Source organism: Microcaecilia unicolor, chromosome 3 (assembly GCF_901765095.1).
Source record: "Microcaecilia unicolor chromosome 3, aMicUni1.1, whole genome shotgun sequence".
Classification (NCBI taxonomy): domain Eukaryota; kingdom Metazoa; phylum Chordata; class Amphibia; order Gymnophiona; family Siphonopidae; genus Microcaecilia; species Microcaecilia unicolor.
The window spans coordinates 288693553-288712072 of record NC_044033.1 but is presented as its reverse complement, the minus strand read 5'-3'; the positions used below and the strand labels follow the sequence as shown (position 1 = coordinate 288712072).

General features: G+C 45.2%; 1 protein-coding gene across 2 annotated transcripts in view; it reads right to left on the bottom strand.

Annotated features, from left to right (window-relative positions):
• Nucleotides 1-13758, bottom strand: part of LOC115466715 (twist-related protein 2-like) — a 180887-nt gene extending 167129 nt beyond the window's left edge. For both annotated transcript variants that reach the window (XM_030198150.1, XM_030198149.1), the window contains exon 1: nucleotides 13062-13758. In XM_030198150.1, the coding sequence (XP_030054010.1) occupies nucleotides 13087-13584 (498 nt within the window). In that variant the 5' untranslated portion in view covers nucleotides 13585-13758 and the 3' untranslated portion in view covers nucleotides 13062-13086. The remainder of the gene's footprint in view (nucleotides 1-13061) is intronic.
• Between the last annotated feature and the right edge of the window lie 4762 nt (nucleotides 13759-18520).

Sequence of the window (18520 nt, the reverse complement as noted above, 5' to 3'; positions counted from 1 at the left end):
TCCAGAAAAAGGAGGACGGATTGAGCCAGCCGGGTTTTACGGCCTGTCCTCGAGTCAGTGTGTATTTTTGACACATTCTAAGGCCCCCTTTTGCCACAGTGGGTAAAAGCTGCTTTTTTTTCTTTTTTTTTAAAGAAATGGCTATGTGGTAAGTGAACCACTTGCCACATGGCCATTTTGGGGGAAAGCAGTAGGTGGCAGTAAGGGCTCCCATGCTAACCCGGCGGCAACTGCTGCCCAATTACCACTGGGTAAGCCCAGGCACTACAAAAATAGAAAATATTTTTGTAGCACTGGAAATGGCACGCGCTAGGGGTGAGAACTACTGCCAAACTTCTGGGCCCCAAAGAGAGGTAGAACTACCCTACTTTAATGTATTTTAAAAACAGGCTTAGGTCAGCAGATCGTTTAGAAAACGAGGAATACAGAGGAAAACTTGATTTTTTATAAAGCCAGCTCATTAACTGCACTGACCCTATGAAGGTCTCTGACTTAAGGAAGCAACAAGAGCAGTCCTTACAAGATCCTTTTCAAGAATCACCATTGAGCCTCCTTTTCCTCAGGATGTGAGTTTAGAGCAGTGGGTTTGGAGCCTGCGAGCCTTGAGGTCTGCACAGATGGACTTCTTTCTCTAGGTACAGAATGTATCAGTCAGCACCAGGATTTTAAAATATCAGGGGGACTCATGATAAAATAATTGTTTTTATCTAGATCAAGATCAAATGCAGGGTCTGAGTCAGGAGCTAAAGATGGCTGTTTGGTAGAAATTAAGAACCCCCTACAATATATGGTAAGTGTGTGTGTATTGAAGGGGAAGTGTGTTTATTGAAAATAATATAAGCCTAGCTGAAGGGGGCAGATTATGAGGGGCATTTTCAATATGATGTCTATATCTAAGTTTGGACATTTTGTGAAAAACATGTAAAAATACAGTAGCAAACGTACGTTTTCAAACCAGAAAAACGTCCATCTTTTTGTTTTGAAAATGGCCTTCTGCTTTCTGCTTCTGTTTTTCTGCTTGTGTGTCCATCTTTTAGGACCATTCCCCCCCCCCCCCCCCCCGCCAAACCATCCAAGGGAAAAAACACACAAAAACAAGGCATTGGGATGTATGGGGCCAGCATTTTTAGTGGACTGGCCACACAGACATCCCTGCAGAGTAGTGGGGCACCCTAGAGAACATTTTAGTGGACTTGACATTAAAGGTCACAGGTACACATCTCACCCAGGCCCATATCCCACTCTAGCTGGTGGAATGTGTGAGCCCTCCAAAACCCACCAAAAACCTACTGTACCCAACTGTACACCACTACAATAGCCCTTATACCTGCAGGCATCACTTCTCTGTAGGTACAGTAGGTTTTTGGTGGGTTTTGGCCCTCCAAAACATTTTCCACAACAAGTGTAACAGTTAAGAGCACATCCGAGGACATGGATTACTGAGACCGAGTCAGCATGGCTTTTGTGTGGGGAAATCTTGCCTGACCAATTTACTTCAATTCTTTGAAGGAGTGAACAAACATGTGGACAAAGGGGAGTCGGTTGATATTGTGTATCTGGATTTTCAAAAGGCGTTTGACAAGGTACCTCATGAAAGGCTACAGAGGAAATTGGAGGGTCATGGGATAGGAGGAAATGTCCTATTGTGGATTAAAAACTGGTTGAAGGATAGGAAACAGAGAGTGGGGTTAAATGGGCAGTATTCACAATGGAGAAGGGTAGTTAGTGGGGTTCCTCAGGGGTCCGTGCTAGGACCGCTGCTTTTTAATATATTTATAAATGATTTAGAGATGGGAGTAACTAGCGAGGTAATTAAATTTGCTGATGACACAAAGTTATTCAAAGTCGTTAAATCGCGACAGGATTGTGAAAAATTACAAGAGGACCTTACGAGACTGGGAGACTGGGCAGCTAAATGGCAGATGATGTTTAATGTGAGCAAGTGCAAGGTGATGCATGTGGGAAAAAAGAACCCGAATTATAGCTACGTCATGCAAGGTTCCACGTTAGGAGTTACGGACCAAGAAAGGGATCTGGGTGTCGTCGTCGATAACACACTGAAACCTTCTGCTCAGTGTGCTGCTGCGGCTAAGAAAGCGAATAGAATGTTGGGTATTATTAGGAAAGGTATGGAAAACAGGTGTGAGGATGTTATAATGCCGTTGTATCGCTCCATGGTGCGACCGCACCTTGAGTATTGTGTTCAATTCTGGTCGCCGCATCTCAAGAAAGATATAGTAGAATTGGAAAAGGTGCAGCGAAGGGCGACTAAAATGATAGCGGGGATGGGACGACTTCCCTATGAAGAAAGACTAAGGAGGCTAGGGCTATACAGCTTGGAGAAGAGACGGCTGAGGGGAGACATGATAGAGGTATATAAAATAATGAGTGGAGTGGAACAGGTGGATGTGAAGCGTCTGTTCACACTTTCCAAAAATACTAGGACTAGGGGGCATGCGATGAAACTACAGTATAGTAAATTTAAAACAAATTTTTCTTCACCCAACGTGTAATTAAACTCTGGAATTCGTTGCCGGAGAAAGTGGTGAAGGCGGTTAGCTTAGCAGAGTTTAAAAAGGGGTTGGACGGATTCCTAAAGGACAAGTCCATAAACCGCTACTAAACGGACTTGGAAAAATCCAAAATTCCAGGAATAACATGTATAGAATGTTTGTACGTTTGGGAAGCTTGCCAGGTGCCCTTGGCCTGGATTGGCCGCTGTCGTGGACAGGATGCTGGGCTCGATGGACCCTTGGTCTTTTCCCAGTATGGCATTACTTATGTACTTATGTACTTATGGGCTTGGGTCCCCTTCTCACTGCACTGACCACTAGGCTACTCCAAGGATCTGCTGGCTGTTCTAATAGGACTCGCCTTAACATCTGAAGCTGTCATAGAGACTGGTATGTACTGCTTCTTTCACAGGTTTTGGGGGGGAGGGTGGAAGGAGGTCAGTGACCACTGGGGGAGTATGCCTTATTCTCTCCAGTGGTCATTTAGAGCGGCACCTTTTGGACACTTAGTCGTGATTGATACAGGTCTAGCCAAAAACGTCTTCATTTTAGCTGTAGACATTTTCATTTTATTCCATTATTGCAGAAGCACATCTATCTTTTGGTGCTGCCCATTGTCCTGCACAAAAGACGCCCCTTGAAATTGGGGACAAACTGCGGAGCAAAACATCTAAAATTGGGGTGTCAAAAATTGCAATTTGGATGTTTTTGAAAGAAAAACATCCTTCTGCCACCTTATGATGTTTTTGGGATGTTTTTCTCTTTTGAAAATGAGCAACTATACGTCCCGCTAAAAAGAAAATATTCGGTCCATGTACTTTCAGTAAGAGGGGTTTATGTTTATAGTTATAGTTTATTTAAAATGCAATATACTGCCAATACACAAAAGCTGGTCGAAGTGGTTAACAAAATTAAAATACGAACATCATTGTCAACAGGATAGCAAACCTTCACACAGGAAATACCAGAGGAAGGTTCCCAGTAAATCCTGCAAGTCTGTAGTTTTCACTATTACAAAGATGCCATCCTTTTCCTTTTAGCTTTTTTTATTTTGTTTAACTACTTTTCAGTGGCCTTCTGTGGTTCACTGCCACCCGGATTGCTGCTGCGAGCACCCCCCCCCCGGCTGCAGGGCAATACGGCACCCCCCCCCCAACCCAGTCCCCACCTGTCTACCAGCTCCGTCCACCCGGCACCTAGCGCGACTCTGCGCTGCTGTAAAAGAAGAAAATCGCCTCATCGGCCCTTCCCTCACTGTGTCCCGCTCTCTGATGTAACATCCTATTTCCTCGAGGGCGGGACAGCTGCCAGGTGGATGGAGCTGGTAGGGACTCGCTAGCAGAGCATCCCCCCCCCCCCCACCCGTCGACACCCGGGCGGACCGCCCCCACCGCCCCGCCCTTGCTACGCCACTGCTACTTTTGTTTCTGGTGAGCTGCCATGATGTAGTCTCTAATTTTTCTGCGAGCCATCTGCCCTACTTTTATCCCCCCCTCCCCTTTCCACTGTGTCTGAATAGTCTCCTTTTAACATAAGAACATACGAGTTGCCCTACTGAGACAGTTCTCTTGTCCCATGGTGACCTGCACAGAAACCCTGACAGGGGATCAGCCTTGATACTAGTGATGCTGGATTTCTCAGCAGCCTTCGACACTGTGAATCATAATATCATGCTTACAAGACTGGACCAGTGGCACAGTATTTACATGATTCCCTATTTCTCAGCCGGCCAACTATCTGTTCTGTTCAACAACAGCACATCATCACCTTGGGCACTGGACTGTGGGGTGCCCCAGGGATCCATTCTGTCTCCCATTTTATGTAATATCTATCTCAAGCCTCTGGCTGAGCTGCTTCGGTCAATGGACACAAAATTCTACATATATGCTGATGATACAGTTACATTTAGGCCACTTATAATCCCCTAATACCATATTAAATAGTTCACAGCGGGTTACAAGAAGACATAAAGCACAATTTGCCCAGGATGTCACAAATTTAGCAGAAACAGATCTACCCACAGCTCTGAGTAAACTGTCTGCCTGTCTAACCACAACTCAGAGATCCTTTGGGTACCTGAGTCAAAGGGGAAAAAAACTGACTTCCAAATACCTTTAGGGAAGTATAATCTCCTCCTAAAATCACAAGTCGATTCCCACTTCAGGCACAGGCAGCTCCTTGTGACTCTGGGCAAGTCGCTTAACCCTCCATTGCCCCATGTAAGCCGCATTGAGCCTGCCACAAGTGGGAAAGCGCGGGGTACAAATATAACAAAAAAAAAAAAGTCAGAAATCTTGGGATACTGCTAGACTCATCACTCACTTTGATCCCGCAAATTCAAACAACCTTTAAAAATTGTCTCTATCACCTACGGCAGCTACGAAATCTCTCTCCATATATTGAAAAGATGAGTAGTCTATGCCACAGTAGTCTATGCCATGATAACATCACAACTAGAATATTGTAATGCCCTGAACAGTGGTCAAACCAAAAAGAGTTTGCATCAGCTCCAACTAATCCAGCATGACTGATAGAAGACTCCAAGCAGCACGACAACATCACAACCTTCCTGTAAAAACTACACTGGCTACCAGTACTTTACAGGGCTAAATGTTTGATTTTCAAGGTCCTAAGACAAAATGGACCAGAGTACTTAAAGAATAAGTTAGCCCACTATCCGCCTTATAATCGAAAGAGAAAGATGCCCCTATATTGCGACCCAAATTGTGAGATGGGCGTCCGTTTCCCTTGGGCACCCAAATCGGTATAATCGAAACCCGATTTTTGGCGTCCTCAACTGCAGTCCGTCACGGAGACGAACAAAGATCACTGGGGCATGTCGGAGGCATGGCGAAGGCGGGACTGGGGCGTGGTTATCGGCCGAGGAGAGATGGGCGTCTTTAGCTAATAATCGAAACAAGAAGGGCGTTTTTGACGAGAATTTGGTCCGCTTTATTTGGACCCTTTTTTTCAGGTCCAAGTCCCAAAAAAGTGCCCCAACTGACCAGATGACCACCGAAGGGAATCGGGGATGACCTCTCCTGACTCCCCCAGTGGTCACTAACCCCCTCCCACCAAAAAAAACCCAATTTACAAACTTTTTTTGCCAGCCTGTATGCCAGCCTCAAATGCCGTACCCACCTCCATGACAGCAGAATGTGTTCTATCCTCTGACAGCCTTTCCCTGGTTCTGATGTGGGTCTCGGGTGAGTGTGATACCTTTTCTGTTAAGGGCACTGCAGAGTCACATCAGCAATGCATTGTGGTGGGTGTAGGGTATTGGGCTCCGTGATTCCACTAGCTTGTGTTAAATGCTCACGATGTTGGTAGTTGGTAGACTCTACTACCATGGAGTTTTCCCTCTGCTTACGGGGTCAGAGTGTGCCCTGTTTTGTTTCCGGTAGTCCATGAGGTAGTGGCCATTTGTGTAAGACACTTTTAGATCCCTTTCATGTGTTAGCCACGTTACAGCACTTAGTTCTTACCTTGAATGTTGCTGAAAGAGGGCATTGTACACCATTCTGCCAGCTCGGACCTACTGCTAATCTCCGTACCAGCGAGACTCATTGCCAGTGGGGCACAACCTCTGATCTGCAGTTAACTGTGAGTAAAGGTGTTTATTCAAATAAAGGACGTTTTTAGCGAGATTAGTCTTCAGGTGTGAACTGCTGTGCCAAGGTTATACAGCAGCAACAAGTCCTGTCCCTGGAGCACTTTTAGTGGGTACTGCAGTGCACCTCAGGCAGGCAGACCCAGGCCCACCCCCCCCCCCCCACCCGTAACACTTTTGGTGGTAAATGGGAGTCCTCTAAAACCCACTGTACCCCTTCACCCCTAAGAGCTATGGTAGTGTTGTACATTTGTCCCTCCCACGACCAAATGGCTTGGATTGGGACATTTCTGAGTTGGGCGTTTTTAGTTTCCATTATCGCAAAAAAAAAAAAAAAAACAACGCCCATCGCAGAAGGGACCAAATCCATGGCATTTGGTCCATCCAAACCGTATTTTCGAAACGAAAGATGGACGCCCATCTTTTTCGATAATACGGTCTGTCCCGCCTCTTCACATACTCGTTTTCGAACATAGACGCCCATTGGGATGGGCGTTGTGTTCGATTATGCCCCTCCACACATGCTTGTGGCGTACCAAGGGTAGTCCGCCCCGGGTGCACGCCACTGGAAGGGTGCAGAAAGCAGTTGCACGGCTGTCAGCTACGCTGGTTCCCTGCTCCCTCTGCCCCGGAACAGGTTACTTCCTGTTCCGGGGCAGAGGGAGCAGGGAACCAGAGGAAACGACAGCCACGCGGCTGCTCCCAGCAGATAAGAATGTACTCGGGGGGAGGGCTTGGGTGATATGCTGGGGGGGTGTTGATGCGCCAAGGGGGTTGTCGTGCTGCACCCATGGGGGTGTGCACTACTGCAGCCGGGGGGGGGGGGGGGGGTGTGCAGTGGCGAACCGCCCCGGATGGCAGCCAACCAAGCAGCATCACTATCTGTACCCTCGTCATAAGAAATTGTATGATGAGATACCCGCCAGCGAGCCTTCTCAGGAGTAGCGCCCACACTCTGGCATTTACTCCCAGAGGGGCTATGCATAACGAAACTACCTCCAGAAAGCAGGTGAAAGCCTGGCTCTTCTCCCATACTGCACCTAGACTAGCTTGCTACATACACTAAAACTTAGACCAGTTCCTTATATCTTGTTTAACTGTACAAAGAACTTGCCTTGAGTTTAGACCCAGCTGACTCAGTACCACACATCTTGTTCCCATCTATATATCTGCACTTGGCCCCTCAGCTATATGGTAAGCCATATTGTAGAAAAGCATTAGCATCATTTCTGTTATTTGAATGTTCTAAGTGTGCTTATTAGGTATTTTATTACTATTATGCAGACATCGTATTATACCTCTGGTAGTTGAATATCAGTGCTGTTAAATGTGTATAATTTTGATCATGTTTCATGGTAGACCTATTATTAGGTTTTAATTTGCTGTGCTTAGGTTTACCTCATTTATTGTATTTATGTTTATATTTGGTCATTTTTACTATTGTTATGCTGTTAACAAAATTGTAAGTTTGATGTTAAACTGTACCTGTTGTACACTGCCTTGGGTGAATCTCTTCATAAAAATCCAAATAAATAAATAAAATACTGAGTCAGACCAAAGGTCTATATAGCCCAATATTCTGTTTCCAACAGTGGCCAGTCCAGGCCATAAGTACCTGGCAGAGTCACAAAATGTGGCAAGATTCCATGCTACTTAAACTCAGGGATAAGCAGTAGCTTCCCCCAGATCTACCTTTTTAATGGTTTATAGATTTAATCTCCAAAACCTTGTTCAACCCTGCTACATTAACTTCTTTTACCACTTGCTCTGGCAATGAGTTCCAAAGCTTCCAAAGCTTAACTATTTGTTGAGTGAAAAAATATTTTCTCCTATTTGTTTTAAAAGTGGTACTTTGTAACTTTATGGCGTGTCCCTTAGTCTTTATATTTTTTGCACTTTTTGAAAGAGTAAACAATCGATTCCACTCCACTCAGGATTTAGTAGACCTCTACCATATCCCCCCCTCCCAACCATCTCTTCTCCAAGCAGAAGAGCCCTAACCTCTTTTAGCCTTCCCTCATATGAAAGTCGTTCCATTCCCTTAATCATTTTTGTCGCCCTTCTCTGTACCTTTTCCAGTTCTACTATATCTTTTTAAAGGTGTGGCAATCAGACTTGCACACTTGTAAGGTCTGTTTTATTTTCTATTGCTTTCCTAATAACTCCTTCCATTCTTTTTTTCCTTTTTTGGCCACTGCCACACACTGAAAGTGTGGACTCATTTGTTTAAATGGTACCTTGCAGTAGGTGCTGAAGACACAAACATGTGTGGGAATTATTTTTGGACTGATAATTTGGTTAAATGGGATGACAATCGTGAACGTGTACTCTATATATCCCTTTCTTCCTTCCTTTCTCTCTTCTATTCTCAGAAAAATACGAGAGGATCGCTATTACCCTGTTAGACTGTCTGCATCTGACTTATCTATCAGTCTAGTTTCTCTACCTGCCTGAGCGTATAGCAAACCTTCAACAACTAAGAATTAGTTTTGTAGCTTGACTAAAATATTGGTGGCTTTTTCTGGTTTCTATTTCCAGTTAGCCTTTAAAATCTTTAAAATATATGGAGCTGACATTGGAAGCGCCATTTACAATTATATAAACCTGACTTAATTCCATGCAACATGGGATGATGCAACGAGACAGAAAGGATACAAATGCACTGTATCACGCACTGCAGGGAATAAACACCATCCCCAGATATGTCTATCCCTTCTATCTTACTGTATCACACACTACAGGGAAAAAAGTCCATCCTCAGATATTTCTATCCAATCCCACTGTATCACACACTACAGGGAATAAAGACCATCGCCAGACATTTATATCCTTTCTCTCTCACTGTATTACAGAATACATATCACCCCAGGCATTTCTATCCTGTCTATCTCACTGTATCACATGCCACAGATGTGGAGATAGCCTTTATTGCCTCTAGCAGTGAGATGGAAGGATTAGAAATGCTTAAACAGAGGACTTCTGCCTTGGGTTGTTTGGTATTTAGAAAGGGAAAAAATTAAATGTGGTCTCTCTACCAAAGGAGCCTTTTGGTTGTGAGGTTTCTCAGCTCTTTCACGGCACACTATGCACTACAAAGTCTCAAGATTCTTCAGCCTGAGAATACATATCATTGCTAGTAATAGTGCTCCCTTTTCTTGTCTGATTTAGCGGCACTTCAGAATCCCGCTCTGATTTCTGTAAATCCTGCCTGCTACAGCTCTCTTCTGTATGGCCTCCCAAATCTTAGATCTCTCTCCTTATTTGTTTGAACAGAAGACTGCTTTCACTTCCTCATCCTTTCCAAAATGTGGGAACACGGTACCTCAGTCCACAAAGAACTACATGCGCCCCTGTTTTGTCTCATTCTCCACAAGCACACTCCTATTTTTGTGCTTTCCTTTCACTTGCTATTGTCACCTCCTCTTTTTCACTCCCAGCTTCTCTCCATCCCCACAGGCAGGGGCAGATTTTTCTCCATTCCTGCTGCCTCCATCTGATGTCTTTCTGCCTCACCCATACTCTTTCTCTCTCTCTTACAGACTCTACTGTTATTTTGAGGGTTTATATTCAAATTGATTTAACCAGCCAGAAACGGCTCCTGGCTGATTAAATCACCTGTTGGGAGCTAACCACTTAACCTGTTAGTGCCACTGAAAATAACTGGTTAGCACTGAACTCAAAACCAGCTATTTTGGGGCAGAGCAGCACCCGGGACGGAGCACACACCCCTGGGCAGCATCTTTCATGCAGTGTGCACTCTCCCGGGGAGCAAGCAACCCTCGGGCAGCACACAATCCCTCCTCCACAAGGGAGTGCACGAAGCAGGTATGTGACTGTCGGCTCTGCTGGTCCCCTGCCGTCAACTTCCTGTTCTGGAGTAGGGGACCAGCAGAGCTGCCTGCTGCACACCTGCTCCGTGCACCCCCTTGCTGCTGGTACCCAGGGCAGACCGCCCGACCACCCTGCCCTAGGTACGCTAGAGGTGCAGATTCAACAGTTGGCCAGCTAAGCGCTGATAAGGTAACCACATAAATAGCACCACATAAAATTCGTTGGGCCCTTTTTACCAAGCTGTGGCAAAAGGGGGCCTGTGCTGGCGTCAGCATGTGTTTTTCTGCGTGCCGAGGCTACCTTTTACTGTAGCGGGTAAAAGGGAAGTCTCGCTTTCCTACAGTAAATGGCCATGCGACAAGTAAAGCCACCGATTGAGATGGCGGTAAAGGCTCCCGTGCTAACCAGGCAGTAACTGGGCACTATTACTGCTGGCTACACTCTGGTGCTACAAAAATAAATAAAATAAATAAATTGTTGTAGCGCCAGAAATGACGACACACTAGGGGTAGGAAGTACTGTTGTTCTGCTACAGTAGCCTTGCCTGTATAGCGAGCGATAAGCCTGCGTTAGGCTTACCGTCGCTTAGTAAAAGGAGCCCTTTATGTGGTTCACCATAGCCGGATCCGGAAATCCGGAAATTCAATGCTGATGCCCGGGCTTGGCTTGGCATTGAATTTCCATGTCTAACAGTGGTGGCTATGAGCTAAATGCTGGCGGAATATCAAATCCCCTGATCTTTATTGAAGTGATACAGGAAATAAAGAAATGGAAAGTAATATTTAGTGGCAGCGGTCAGCCTATTAATTCAGCTTCATAGTGTTGATTCTGCTACGTTTAGAGAATTGGAAAAGGTGCAGCGAAGGGCGACTAAAATGATAGCGGGGATGGGACGACTTCCCTATGAAGAAAGATTAAGGAGGCTAGGGCTATTCAGCTTGGAGAAGAGACGGCTGAGGGAAGACATGATAGAGGTATATAAAATAATGAGTGGAGTGGAACAGGTGGATGTGAAGCATCTGTTCACGCTTTCCAAAAATACTAGGACTAGGGGGCATGCGATGAAACTACAGTGTAGTAAATTTAAAACAAATCGGAGAAACGTTTTCTTCACCCAACGTATAATTAAACTCTGGAATTCGTTGCTGGAGAAAGTGGTGAAGGCGGTTAGCTTAGCAGAGTTTAAAAAGGGGTTGGACGGTTTCCTAAAGGACAAATCCATAAACCGCTACTAAATGGACTTGGGAAAAATCCACAATTCCAGGAATAACATGTATAGAATGTTTGTATGTTTGGGAAGCTTGCCAAGTGCCCTTGGCCTGGATTGGCCGCTGTCGTGGACAGGATGCTGGGCTCGATGGACCCTTGGTCTTTTCCCAGTATGGCATTACTTATGTACTTATGGCTTATTGCAATTAGGCATTGTTTGGCTTTGCTGTATTTTAATTCTGTGCAAATGATTAAAAAATATATACATAAGCTGTTTTTGTGTTTATTGGAGTTAGTTATTTTGTTTGTTTTAATGTGCTGTTATTTACCTATTATATATGTTACTATGTACACCGCCTAGAACTGTGGATTGAGCGGTCAATAAATGTTTTAAATAAAATAAATAAACAGCAGCTACAACATTTTAAATCAATACATATATTCAGGTGCTGAATATATGCATTCACCACTGACTGCCACCACCACTATTCACGTTGTCTAGGTCTGCTGTTTGGGCTCTAAATCCTTCTGACCTGGTTAGCAACTGAAAATATCTTCTTAGCCACATAATACTGCTGCTCGACCCTCACTGTGTCCTCCTTTTCTCCCTCCTTTCTCCCCCTGATTCTGTACTAGTTGCCAAAAATTGTGCACACAGATTTAGGCTCTTTCCCAATTTGAACGTACAATTTAGTAGAATAATGAGCCAATTAGTGCCAATAATTGACTTTTTAACCAGCAATTATTGGCACTAATTAGACCTAATTGGGACTAGCACACGTAAAATTTAGGCATGGGATCCATGCCTAAAAGTTATGCGGGGTCCAAAAAAGGGAGTGCAGAAATGAGAGGGTCATGGGCATTTTGGGGCAAAACAGGGCATGGTTTTGAGTTACGCGCATAATTATAGAATAATGGTGCTCTCTGCTTGTACATTTATGCATGGGCATTTGCACCACATTTTCATTGGTGCAAATGGCAATGCCTAAATGTGTACGTAACCTGTCAGCTTAAGCAACTGCGCTGAACTTTAGGCATGGCTTATAGAATACCATTTAAGCGGGTATTTTTTGGTGCCAATTTTTTCAGCGCCATTTATAGAATCTAGCCCTAAATGGATAGTGGCAGAGTGCTTATCCATCTCTAATCATATAGCGATAATTCTATAAACAGCGCCAAAAGTTATGCCCCAAGATGTAGAACTCATGCTTGGCAACGGCATCTGGGTGGCTAGATTCCATTCTAGAATACTAGCATCAATCGGCATTTACACGCTAACATTTAGCTGTGCCTGTTTACACCATGTGAACAACAGGAAGAAAGGCACATGCCTACTTGCGGCACTTTAGCACATTATTCTGTAAGTTATGCATAGGGGTTCTCAAGCCAGTCCTCGGGACACACCTAGCCAGTCAGGTTTCCTACAATGAATATGAATAAGATTGATTGGCATAGAATGGAGGTAGTGTATTTAAATTTATCTCATGCATATTCTTTATGGATATCTCGAAAACCTGACTGGCTAGGTGTGTCCCAAGGACCAGGTTGAGAGCCCCTGCTTATGTACATAATTGTTGGACATGCGCATTCACCTCCCCCTGTAAATACTCCCTTGTATTGACGCTCTAAGTTGGGTGCTAATAAATATATTCTGTAACTTAAGCACCTAACTACCTCCAGTGCTAGTATATTCTATAACAAGTTCACAAATAGGCACCTAACTTAAGACAACCTGTTAGAGAATGAGAGGGATAGTGGCTACATAATACATAATAGTGGATGTAAACATTTATTGGCTGCAGGTAAACATATACGTCTCTTTTCTGTATTTTGTAGGGATGTGTGTCAAAGACGCTGTAATTTAGGAATAAATGTGCGGTGGGAAGTTTGGTACTCACATCTTGTGGGGTTAGTGAAACAGGCTCAATGGGAGGCTGACAATGACCAGGCTCCTTCCATCCTCCAGACAGAGAAGGCGTAACTGAGCCTCTCGTGTGCCAGGTAGTTGCAGCTGGAGATCTTATGGTCCAGTTCGTCGCTCTGCAGCACCTGGTAGAGAAAGTCTATGTAGCGTGAGGCCAGCTTCAGTGTCTGGATCTTGCTGAGCTTGTCAGAGGGCAGAGTGGGGATGATCTTGCGCAGCTCTGCAAAGGCATCGTTCAGGGACTGGGTGCGCTGCCTTTCCCGCACGTTGGCGATCACCCTCTGCGTGTGGATGTCTTCATAGGACTGAGACAGCAGCGGTGGAGGACTACGCTTGCTGCGTTTGCCCGATAGTAAGGGAGATCCCCGGTCCTGGGGGGGTCTGCTGCTTAGCTGGGTCCGCTTGCGGATGCACTTCTTGTGCAGATGGTCAGACTCCTCCTCGCTGGTCCCCAGGCTCCCTTCAGGGGAATGGGGACACACCACCTCCTCTTTCATCGTCTTGGAAGAGTACTGTCTCAGTTCCCGATGAGCGTCCTGCTGCCTTCTGTGCCCCTAGCTGTGGATCTTGCAGGGATGGTGATGGGCTATGGCACATTAGTGGAGTGGTCTCTCAGTACACAGCAACACAATTAATGTGTAACCCGGGCATGCTGCTTGTTCACCTCACACCTTCCCAGCTCAGCAGACTCTGTAAACTTGAGAATCTTTCAAACACTTTATTCCGCCTCTTCTTTCTTTCTTTCTTCTTTTTTTTTTGGTGGGGGGAGCAGGAACACTGGAAGAAATTGGTAAGTTGCTTTTTTTCTCATTGGATAGATCAAGGGGAGGGGGAGGGGCAATGTCAAAACCAATCCATCAGTGGAAAGAAAGAACAGTGCTGTAAGAAGTTATGGGCTCCAGACCTTACCCCAGAGGCACAAGGCACACCGCTGCCCAGATGTAGGAATGGAAAACGGTATATTAAGCAACAGAAGGGGGGAGAGAGAGACCCAGGACACCCTCGGCTTTGCTCCTTTATCCAAGGTTGGACTAAGGTTAAAAGTTTCACAACAGAAACTGGTTTTTCACCTGGCTTTTTTAGAAGCTGGCTGCTCTCATTCAAGTTCAGAATTTCTCATTGACCAGAACACAGATTTATCAGATGACTCCCAATCACCTAGAACAAGTTGAGCCAGTCCTGTTTTTACCCTACAGCATGCATGGATTCTATAACAGAGAGCCTACATTGACATGAGAGTGTAAATGTATAGCATACAGGCACTTTCACACATCAGTGGTCACTTAGCAGTGAAGTGACGGCAGGGTGCTTAAGCAATATTCTGTAAGGGCACAGGTAAGTGGCATAATGCAAGGGGGCATTCATATGTGCAGAGCATGGAAGGGGCATGAGCGAGGTTGCCACTCACACATGTAAGGGTAAATATTCAGCTGGTGACAGTAATTTTTTCACTGCCACAGGCTTTATTTTATTTATTTGGACTTGCTCACACCTTTTTCAGTAGAAGAAAGAAAGAAGAGGAGGAATAAAGTGTTTGAAAGATTCTCAAGTTTACATTCAGGTACCCTGGATATTTCCCTGTCCCTAGAGGCAGGGGAGAGAGTTAAGTGACTTGCAAGGAGCAGCAGCAGGATTTGAACCAGCCACCTCTGGATGTCAAGACTAGTGCTCTCACCACTAGGCCGCTCCTCCACTCCACTTCATGCCCGCCTATTCAATGCTGGGCCATGTCCAGGCACCAGCATTGAACATCTGGCTATGTGCAGACCCAGTTAAGGTCCAATATTCAGCTCTTAAATTAAGTTAAGCTAAGTTAAACTAGACAAAGATAGGACTGTGTTTTATGCAGTCCGATTTGTCTCGTTAACTTATCCAGTTAGGTGCTGAATATTGGCCCTTAACCGGATGGGTGCTGACTCCGCCCCTAGACTGTCCTCAACATAGCTGGTTTCAGTTTAGGCCAGTGGAGAGTTACTCAGTGGCTGTGGCGTACCAAGGGGGGGGGGGCGGTGGGGGCGGTCCGCCCCGAATGCACGCTGCTGGGGGGGTGCCGCAGCGCACGCCTGTCAGCTGAGTTCGCTAACTTCGCTAACTTTGCTGCAGCTCCCTCCTGTTCCGGCCGGGGCAAAGGGAGCTGCAGCGAAGTTAGCGAACTCAGCTGACAGGCACGTGCCACGGCACCCCCCCCCAGCGGCGTGCATCCGGAGGGGGTGTCATTTCGCCGGGGGGGGGGGGGGCGCATCGGCGATCCGCCCCAGGTGTCATGCCGGCTAGGATCGCCACTGCTCAGTGCTGTTGATTAAGTGCTGCTGAATATCCATGGATAGTCTGCAGAAGTGATTTAACCAGTGCCGCCGAAAGACAGGGCAGGGCCACCACCGCCCCTGCTTCCCCCCACACCTGGGCAGCCGCTGCCCCCTTACATAAGTAATGCCACACTGGGAAAAGACCAAGGGTCCATCGAGCCCAGCATCCTATCCACGACAGCAGCCAATCCAGGCCAAGGACACCTGGCAAGCTTCCCAAACGTACAAACATTCTATACATGTTATTCCTGGAATTGTGGATTTTTCCCAAGTACATTTAGTAGAGGTTTATGGACTTGTCCTTTAGGAAACCGTCTAATCCTTTTTTAAACTCTGCCAAGCTAACCGCCTTCACCACGTTCTCCAGCAACGAATTCCAGAGTTTAATTATGCGTTGGGTGAAGAAAAAGTTTCTCTGATTTGTTTTAAATTTACTACACTGTAGTTTCATCGAATGCCCCCTAGTCCTAGTATTTTTGGAAAGCGTGAACAGACGCTTCACATTCACCTGTTCCACTCCACTCATTATTTTATATACCTTTATCATGTCTCGCCTCAGCCACCTCTTCTCCAAACTGAAAAGCCCTAGCCTCCTTAGTCTTTCTTCATAGGGAAGTCGTCCCATCCCCGCTATCATTTTAGTCGCCCTTATTTTAGTTGCCCTTCGCTGCACCTTTTCCAGTTCCACTATATCTTTCTTGAGATGCGGCGACCAGAATTGAACACAATACTCAAGGTGCGGCATTATAACATCCTCACACCTATTTTCCATACCTTTCCTAATGATACCCAACATTTTATTTGCTTTCCTAGCCGCAGCAGCACACTGAGCAGAAGGTTTCAGTGTATTATCGACGACGACACCCAGATCCCTTTCTTGGTCCGTAACTCCTAACGTGGAACCTTGCATGACGTAGCTATAATTCGGGTTCTTTTTTCCCACATGCATCACCTTGCACTTGCTCACATTAAACATCATCTGCCATTCATCCGCCCAGTCTCCCAGTCTCGTAAGGTCCTCTTGTAATTTTTCACAATCCTGTCGCGATTTAACAACTTTGAATAACTTTGTGTCATTAGCAAATTTAATTACCTCGCTAGTTACTCCCATCTCTAAATCATTTATAAATATATTAAAAAGCAGTGGTCCTAGCACAGACCCCTGAGGAACCCCACTAACTACCCTTCTCCATTGTGAATACTGCCCATTTAACCCCACTCTCTGTTTCCTATCCTTCAACCAGTTTTTAATCCACAATAGGACTTTTCCTCCTATCCCATGACCCTCCAATTTCCTCTGTAGCCTTTCATGAGGTACCTTGTCAAACACCTTTTGAAAATCCAGATACACAATATCAACCGGCTCCCCTTTGTCCACATGTTTGTTTACTCCTTCAAAGAATTGAAGGTAAGATTTCCCCACACAAAAGCCGTGCTGACTCGGTCTCAGTAATCCATGTCCTTGGATGTGCTCTATTATTTTGTTTTTAATAATAGCTTCTACCATTTTCCACGGCACTGACGTCAGACTCAACAGTCTATAATTTCCCGGATCTCTCCTGGAGCCTTTTTTAAAAATGGGTGTTACATTGGCCACCCTCCAATCTTCCAGTACCACGCTCGATTTTAAAGATAAATTACATATCATAAATTGCAGTAGCTCCGCAAGGTCATTTTTCAGTTCTGTCAGTACTCTAGGATGAATACCATCCGGTCCAGGAGATTTACTACTCTTCAGTTTGCTGAACTGCCCCATTACGTCCTCCAGGTTTACTGTGAAGTCAGTAAGTTTCTCCGACTCGTCCGCTTGACATATCATTTCCGACACCGGTATCCCACCCAAATCTTCCTCGGTGAAGACCGAAGCAAAGAATTCATTCAATCTCTCCGCTACGTCTTTGTCTTCCTTGATCGCCCCTTTTACCCCAACCGATTCTTTTGCCGGCTTCCTGCTTTTAATATACCGAAAAAAATTTTACTATATTTTTTTGCCTCTAAAGCTATCTTTTTTTCGTACTCCCTCTTGGCCTTCTTTCTGTGCCTTACATTTGCTTTGACACTCCTTATGCTGCTTCTTGTTATTTTCAGACGGTTCCTTCTTCCATTTTCTGAAGGCATTTCTTTTAGCCCTAATAGCTTCCTTCACCTCACTTTTCAACCAGGCCAGCTGTCTTTTGGAGTTCCGTCTTTCTGCATCTGCTCCTCCCTCGATCTGACACTCTCCTGCATAGGCGGTCGGTGGCCCAACTGTTTGGGGAGGCAAAAGGGGGCGTGGTTAGGGGGTGGGGCCATGGGTGGAGCTTAAATCCATAATTGTCTGATAACACACAGAAAAAATAAATAAATAAAAATAAAAGTCACAATACCTTTTATTAAATTTAGATATTAGATATGTATCATATGTCAAAGAATAAAGTGGTTGCTCAAAGCATATTCTAAGCACAATCGCTCAACTGCAAAACACTATGTACAACTTTGTGCAAAAACACACTCAGAACTTTACTGTACCATAAATATTACACTGGGCAGACCTAATACACTACAAAATGTAGACTGTCAACAATATGAAACAAGGGATCATATCATCACAATTCTCATGTAGAGCCACAAAACACCCTAATTCATGTTTAATGTGGGATAAAATGCCATAAATAAGTAAATAAATATAAGCTTTTAATGCTGAGCACCTGATTCTCAAAGTGGACATATTCCAAACACTATAATGAAAATAAAATGATCTTTTCTACCTCTGTTGTCTGGTGACTTTTTCTGATCATGCTGGCCCAGTATCCGATTCTGTTGCTATCTGTCCTCAGTGCAGGTCATCCTCCTTAAATATCTCCCTGGCAACACAGGACACCTCCAGCCACCCCCCTCCCCCGCTCTCCCAGCAGTAAGGTAAACAAACCATAAACCAATTTCTACAACTGGACAAGGCTAGAGGGCTTTCACTGCAGCTCCTGCTGTGAGGTTGGAGGTAAATCAATAATTTAAACCCCTCAGAGCACAGCAGGGGAGGCTTAGCCTGTCCAAGCCTCTTATACCGGGTGCCTATGCTCTCCTGCTCCTGTGTGCAGGATCCAGGGTTATCGTGTTAACACAGTTACCCGGGTCCCAACACACAGGA